The following is an 8400-nucleotide window of genomic DNA, read 5'->3' as shown; positions in this document are numbered from 1 at the left end:
TACTCACCCCATACATCAATCCAGCAACCCCACAGGAGCAACGCTACAACGCAGCACACATTAGCACCAGGAATGTAATAGAGAGGACATTTGGGATTCTGAAGAGTCGCTTTCGAATCCTACACAAGACTGGCAGCGCCATGCTATACAAACCTGAAACCTGCTGCCGGATTATTGCCGTATGTGCAATGCTGCACAACATTGCGACCAGAAGGGGGATACCCATAGAAGTGGACAGGAATGGGGACCACAGGGATGACCAACCACCCGCCCAACACTGACAGGCACACGTCCCTAACACAGCAGAGGGCCATAGAAGGCAGACATACATCATGCAACATCATTTCTGAATCAGGTGAGAATGATACATAACTAATTTGTTGGGGGTGCAACTGTTTAATGCACAGTAGCACTGCGGTATGTGCAACAAAACAAGCAATGGAAAAAATGCACCACATGTAAGAAGTTAAAACAAATGTGCGTTAAAGTCACGGCTGTGCAGACTCAGGAAGGGGAGGACCATGGTTGCCCCACCACGGTCAGGTAGGCCTGTAATTCTGTCTAGTGGCGCTTGCCACGTACGCCAAGCCTCCGCTCAGGTGTCTCCGACGCCTCACCACGCCCTGTCCCCGTGGAGGCCCGCGAACTGCGGCGCCTGGTGTTGGCCTCTGCCACTGACACACTGCTGACACTCGAGGCAGCCTCACTGCCATCTTCCCCTCCCAATGCACCAGCACTGAATGTGCCGCTCTGTAGGTGTTCGACAGCAGCGGTCATCTGCCCTAGTGCCTTTGCTACATCCCCGCAAAAGTGCCCAAAGTCCACCTGCAAGGACACAGAACGGCGTGCCAACACTGCGGTGCTGTTGCTGAGACGTGTGATGGCCTTTGTAGAGGCCGCGGACCGCAACAACTGCTGACGGTGCCTCCTCCTCTCGCACTCATGGCCCTCCCTCATGGCACGGGTGAGCTCTTGGATGTCCTCCCTGAGGTGCCCATTGCCCTCTGCCACCACAGTGGACATGTCCCTAACCGCCGCACTCATGGCACGCATTTCCCGAGCAAGGCGCACGATATTCGAGCTAATTGTTGCCATGTGTCGTCCCTGCAGGCGCTGTACACGTAGCATCCTCTCCTCGATGGCAGAAGTGTGTGGGAGACCAAGGTCGCCTGAGGAGACAAAACTTGGCCGAGCCCTGCGCCGCTGTTGGAGTCTGGCGCGTCCAGGTGGTGCTGCAGGCGGTGTGATGGTGCGCAGACTTTGTCCCAATTGTGTGGAGGGTGTTTCCATCACCTGCAAGGGCGCTACTTGGGACCTGCGCCTCTGCGCTTTAGTGGCTGGTGTTGCTGCAGCTGGTGTGGATGGTGCTGGTGCTGGTGGTGCTGGTGCTGGTGGTGCTGGTGCTGGTGCTGGTGGGGTGGCAGGTGGAGGTGATGGATGCGCATCCTGCGCTGTCTCCATGTCGGAATCCACCGGTGTCTCAGATATGATCAGCTGGCCGCTGTCGTCCGATTCCCCAGGAGATGCATCTGTGTGTGAAACAGTGCATGGTTAGTGGGATAGTTACACCTCCGTAGTGTTGTACACGTACATGTCCCTCTGTGATCCACTAAATAAACAGTCTACATCCCTGTTCAACTGATGTGGTGATCCGTAATTGTATTTACGCCTGTACATGCACACTGGGCTGACTAGACTACAACTCCCATGATGCACTAGTGTTAAGAGTAAAACTGTGTGGCCCAAAGCTGCATACACACTCAGGTCCTGCTGGGGGCATGGGAATGGATTTACGCTATGCTGGGTATGGGCACAGGCATGCATCTTACCTTGGGCACTTGTGGCTGCACCAGACGTGTCCATCTGGGTCACTCCCACGACGGCTTCCCGCTCGATCGTCCCTTCCACCAGGTCCTCCAGGGCAGTGTTGGATTGTACTGTTGAAGGTCCGCCTCCGGTCCTGCTCGCCTCCCGGAGTCTCTCCGCAATCCTCTCCTTGGCACGCTTCCGCAGGTCGTACCACCTTTTCTTGAGGTCGTCGATGCTGCGGGGCGTTACACCAACTGCATTCACCCTCTCCCGGATGCGCAGCCATATGCGCCGCTTCTCCTGCTCAGGCACCTTGAGGGACAGCTTACCAAAAAGGCGATCGTGCTTGCTGCTGACTCCCTCTATAAGGTACTCCAGTTCCCTTTCAGAGAACTTGCGCTTGCGCTTGCGTGCTGACTAAGCACTGGATGGCACTTCCTTCTCCATGTTGAATAGGTTTTGGGTTTTAAACAGTTGGTGTGGCTTCACTCTGCACAGGCAGGCTTCACTCACAGCTCCTGTTTGCTCCTTTGTCGAGGCAATGAGGGTGGGGCTGCAGTATTTCCTGGTTGGTGATGTCATCTGCATGTTCCCGGAGCGACGCGGTCAATTGCGATTTCGCTAATACCGAATTCGCTAATTGCTAATTCGGTATGACCGAACTCGCAAATAGCTAATCGGAGTTTGCATGCCCCGGTATTGATTATTCGGTAAATATAGCGATTTTTAAGGAATCGCTAAAATTTACCGAATCTGTTGATGCATGCTCAATAGCGATTCCTTAATAACGATTCCTTATTTCTCGCTATTAAGGAATCGCTTTTGGTTTGGTTGATGCATATGGCTGAAAGTGCTTTATTATTGGGCTTCAGTTTTGCAATATAGTGTGAAATTAGTGAAGGAACATTCCTTCTCTCCTCCTATTTCAATTACTACTAGGAGAGGAGGCCCGTGGCTGTCTTACCAGACAAATGTCCCTTGAATATTACAAGCGAGTCAGATTTAAGACACTGATGAGCACTTTTAAGGTCTTTTGAAATGTTCGTAGGATTTACGGGCTAGGGAGATTGAACTACTTCTCCCCTATCAATAAGAATTTTAATTTGCCTGCTATTTTTGGGAGGTCTAACTTGCAAGACTGGTATAATGTCAGTATTTTAAAACTAGGAGACCTAATCTCTATTGAAGGAATTAAACCCTTTGCTGAGCTTCAAAGCAAATATGGATTGAAAGACCAAGACGCTTTCAAGGTTATCGCCATATGCGATTTTCTGTCTCAAAAGGCTGGAGGACCCGCCGGGTTTGCGAAAATAGAACTTATCAAAAACTTAAGGGCCCCAGTTACGCCTCAGATTGGCTCTATCTATTCTGCACTAAACAGTCAAACTCCTGATGACCTACCCAGAATAGCAGACAAATGGCAAGCAAAGTTGGAGGTCCCGCACAGCACGTCTTATAATGCTCTGAAACGTGCTCAGAGCGATCTGCTGTCAGCCAAATTATAGGTGCAATATTTTAAAACCATTTTCTTTTTATACATTACTCTTAGCAGAGTCACCAAATGGTGCTCGGAGTTTGGTGTAGACGCAGTACACATGTTTGCCACTTGCCCGAAACTTACTCCACTTTTCGTTAAAATACAGGACTTCCTTGGGAGGGTTATTTCCCAGGCCATAGAACTGACCCCTACGACTATCTTATTAGGGACCCAAGAGGAGGTCAGTAGAAAGCAGGGTGGAGCACTCATATTTGTGGCAATGACGGTGTGGAGGATCTGTATAGCCTCAGTATGGGTAGATGCAGATCCTCCTCCTTTCTCCCAATGGTTGGCTAGATTAGTCACGACCTACCACCTTGAGAAGGCCATCTACGCCAAAAAAGGCTGTAAACGGCAAAGGAAGGGACTAGACATTTGGGAACCCCTAACTACCTGGCTGGATCAGACTGGCCCATAAAGCTAACCAGTCTATTTTGTCAATTTAAGGGCCTTTCTCTCTCTCCCTAATCGGCACATACTAAAATCATGATAGATTAGGATTGTGCCATATTTTTTCCTTGTATCCTTTGATTTTACGTAATTTCTTTGTCTTTTTTTTCTCTCATGCCTATCCACTGTATGATTTGCGTGTTACTTACTTCTATGTCCCTGATTCGTATTGTTGGGGGGGGGAGGGGGGGGGGGGGGACTTGGAGGTTTAAAAAAAAAAAATAGATTGCAAAAAACGTAAACAGCAGAATGTCAGATCCAGATTGCAACCAATCACTATTACTTTGGTCCACCATAAAAAATGAAATGACTGCATGGAATGGTTTGCTTTGTGCACACAAGACTAATCCCAATAACAAACAGTAACCAATAACCCTGAACTAACCATTAACCTTGGGTGCTGCCCGGTTTATATTGCTTTGACTCCTTGTCAAGGATAGTAAGCAATATATAAATACAATTACATAGGCATCCAAGGAGCCTCTCTCAGATGGATCGCTTCTTTCCTCACTGGAAGAACATAAAAAGTCTTCCTTCCTCCCTTCACCTCCGAAACCAAGGAAATCATCTATGGAGTACCCCAAGGATCCTTGCTCAGGCCCATCCTCTTCAAGTGTCAACTAGCAGTCCCTTGACTGTATATTCAAACCAATGTAATTCAAAAACATAATTTTCACACTCTCACGTTTTTTAAAAAAAAATATAGCTACCATTTATTATTTGTCAAGCATGTTATACATCACCATTAAAAACTCGATCTATTCTAGTCCCTACTTAACATTGATCAAAGCAGAGAAAATAATTCCAGCAATATATTCAATTTGAACAAAAACAAAGATAAAAAAGCTAAAATGTCATTTGATATTACAAACAATCAGAAAATACAGACAGAACAATTTGTTACATTACACACACCTCGTTATGAACCAGCATAACTGAGAAAACACAACAACAAAAGACAAAACACTTTGTCATATATTCACACATCCAAAACCAATACTGGACTTTAACCGCCTATGGGATGTTTTGGGTTCTTTATTCCTATAAGCATGTATCCGTTTCTGTGGATTGTGTGTTATCCATAAGCGTCGACGCGTTTCGATAGGCTATGTTTTATGCCACTATCCTCCTCAAGACCATAGATAGTTGTTTTCTCTCAATATTCTGTGCTTCTTTCGTAGTTGATGTCGTTTCTTATGCCAACATTATTCTTGTGATTCAAACTCTATCTGTTTATACTGCTAAGATGGTATTGGGGATCAAGCCTGTATGAAATTCTTCGTATGCTTTCCACCCCGTGTTCTTTCTTATGTTACACTAATCATCCCCCTGCTTAGCAGAACCAAGACGTTTCCCCGCGTCCATGCAACTATCGGCGTGTTTAAGGCTATAGGGGACCCATAATACGAAGGACTATTTAAACATAACGGTCTCGTCTATAAGCCTTCCGTGGTTGCAGTTGAGGACAATCTATATACCACGGACTACGCGGGGGATGATTAGTGTAACATAAGAAAGAACACGGGGTGGAAAGCATACGAAGAATTTCATACAGGCTTGATCCCCAATACCATCTTAGCAGTATAAACAGATGGAGTTTGAATCACAAGAATAATGTTGGCATAAGAAACGACATCAACTACGAAAGAAGCACAGAATATTGAGAGAAAACAACTATCTATGGTCTTGAGGAAGATAGTGGCATAAAACATAGCCTATCGAAACACGTCGACGCTTATGGATAACACACAATCCACAGAAACGGATACATGCTTATAGGGATAAAGAACCCAAAACATCCCATAGGCGGTTAAAGTCCAGTATTGGTTTTGGATGTGTGAATATATGACAAAGTGTTTTGTCTTTTGTTGTTGTGTTTTCTCAGTTATGCTGGTTCATAACGTGGTGTGTGTAATGTAACAAATTGTTCTGTCTGTATTTTCTGATTATTTGTAATATCAAATGACATTTTAGCTTTTTTATCTTTGTTTTTGTTCAAATTGAATATATTGCTGGAATTATTTTCTCTGCTTTGATCAATGTTAAGTAGGGACTAGAATAGATCGAGTTTTTAATGGTGATGTATAACATGCTTGACAAATAATAAATGGTAGCTATATTTTTTTTTTAAAAACGTGAGAGTGTGAAAATTATGTTTTTGAATTACATTGGTTTGAATATACCGTCAAGGGACTGCTAGTTGACACTTGTAAAAGTATCCTATTCCCTTGATCTTTTAAGGGATCTCTCTCTACTTTCTTAAAAAAAAACATCCTCTTCAACACATACATGACACCTTTGGCCAGCATCACCAAAACCCACGGGCTCAACATCATATCCTACGCTGGTGACACACAACTCATCCTCTACATCTCTGAAGACACCGCCAAGACCAGCTTTCACAACTGCATGACAGACGATGCCAGCTAGATGAAAGACAACTCACTGAAGCTCAACACGGACAAGACAGAGATACTGATTTTTGGAAACAAAAGCTCTCCATGGGACGCATCCTGGTGACCCTCAGAACTCAGACCTATTCCTATCCCCACTGATAATGCTAGGAACCTAGGCATCATTCTGGAGAATCTAACCATGACGGCTCAGGTCAACTCTGTCTCCTCCTCCTGCTTCTTCATCCTCTGCATGCTTCATAAAATATTCAAAGGGCTACCATAAAGCTTAAGACACACCATCACCCAGGCCCTCATCTCCAGCCGACTGGACTACGGCAGTGCTCTCTATGCAGGGATTGCAGATCACCTCCTCCAGTGACTACAGACCATACAGAATGCCGCAACCAAACATGTCCTGGATCTTCCTAGATGAACCCACATCACTACCTCAGGGAGCTCCACTGGCTCCCTGTACAGAAAAGATGCCAGTTCAAGCTCCTGACCCATGAATACAAGACCCTACACAACTGCAGACCCGCCTACTTAAACCACTGCCTGAACTTCCATCAGTCCACCAGACACCTCCCTGCTGCGTCTCTTTCTTGAACCCTCACCCCACGCCATCCGACGTAGCAGATGCAGAGGTTGCTCCTTCTCCTACCTAGCAGCGAAGACATGGAATGAACTTCCCTTTCATCTACGGACCTCCCTATCTCTTTCAGAGTTCCAAAAGTTCCTGAAGACCTGATTAATCAACTTGACCCTGGATACCCTTGTGGGTGACCAGTAGCTCTCTACAAATCTACTGATTGATTGATTGATTGAGAACAAACTAAGACATGAAACTGTTCATATTTCCCTTTTGGCATCATCAACCCCACTAAGTTGCTTTCAAATCTGCAACAAGCGCTCATAATAATCATGCACCAACTTCTGGTTGGTACGAGTTATTTTCAATCAATCAATCTCCTTCTGTGGAAATTTACCCTTCAAGAATGTTATCACCTAGTCATAGTTTGTCATCACCACAGGAGAAGGAGCATTCGTCTCAGACACTATTGGTGGCTACGCATTTGGCCACTGTATGGACACCTTACATTCGGCCCACAAATCACTAGGAACCATTATTTTAAACAAAGTATTAAAATCCTCCCATAAAACCTGTGAAAAGTTTACAAATCGACCAACTTGATTATACCACTGGCCAGGATTTTATCTTAATTTCGGAAATTGATTTATGCACATGGCAAGATAACCTTGACTCCATGAAATGTGTACATATCCTCCTCCATGTTCCTCTCTTAAGGGGTAATTCTGGGTCATGGCCCTATTTGGGGGAGAGGAAGGCATTTCTCTCTTCTTCCTTTCCTGTTTTCTTAGCCCATCTATTCTTCCATTTATCTATATCACTCAAATTCTGTATGCTGCTAACCTATTCCCTCATCTGCAACTTCATCCCAGAAGTCCTCATATTCAGGACAGCCTCGTTATCCAAGTGAGCATGGAAAATTTTCTTCAAAGACTTAATTAGGTTGATATTTACATCATATGAATCCGTTAATTCAGCCAGACAGTTATTTGGGAATTCCGAGACGTAGGGGTAAACTCCTCAACTGCCCCTAATTTGTGGGCATTGGGGCACTAATCAATGGGGTGGTCCTTGTCGGGACGTTTACAGGTTGTGCCGGTAACTTAGGTGATATCAGTCTGAAAATAAGTACAGATAATCCTAGAAACCTAGATGAATCAGGCACAGTAGCCCCTTAAATGGTTGGAAAGGGCACTCCACCTTGCACCAAAGTGGGATCAACCGGGGCTGTGGCAATAGTACTACTACTAGTGGCGCCATTATTATTTGAAGATGGGGCAGCATTGTAAGGTGGGGTACAAGATGACAACAGGTCGTCTAAAAAGTCATAGCTAGAGTCACCATCTGTACCAGATTTGTCTGTTTTTTTCCACGTCACGTCCTTCTCTCCTTCAGCTTTCTCTTACCTAGACTTTTCATTTGTCAGTACAGGATACATCCTAGCTCCTTCAAACGCCTCCTCTCTCCACTTTTGCTGTTCTACATCCCATTTCGCATCCATATAACTGCAAACAGTTCTCTTACCTCTGTTTTGATATTTCTCTTTACCTTTGGCATGAGCATCATGCTCCCAGGCAGTAAAAGCCTCATACCAAGTGTGTCTAACCAGTTGTTTCATA

General features: G+C 45.3%; 1 protein-coding gene across 1 annotated transcript; it reads right to left on the bottom strand.

Annotated features, from left to right (window-relative positions):
* Positions 1 to 440: 440 nt before the first annotated feature.
* On the bottom strand, positions 441 to 2468 carry LOC146810504 (uncharacterized). Its single transcript, XM_085614430.1, has 2 exons — positions 1830 to 2468; positions 441 to 1529 (listed from the first exon to the last, which is right to left on the bottom strand). Exons 1-2 carry the CDS (start codon positions 1861 to 1863, stop codon positions 562 to 564), a joined length of 1002 nt encoding a protein of 333 aa, XP_085470556.1. The 5' UTR covers positions 1864 to 2468; the 3' UTR covers positions 441 to 561.
* Between the last annotated feature and the right edge of the window lie 5932 nt (positions 2469 to 8400).

Source organism: Triturus cristatus, chromosome 7, assembly GCF_964204655.1.
Source record: "Triturus cristatus chromosome 7, aTriCri1.1, whole genome shotgun sequence".
Classification (NCBI taxonomy): Eukaryota; Metazoa; Chordata; class Amphibia; order Caudata; family Salamandridae; genus Triturus; species Triturus cristatus.
The sequence above is the reverse complement of the archived record's forward strand: the minus strand, read 5'-3'. Positions and strand labels throughout refer to the sequence as shown.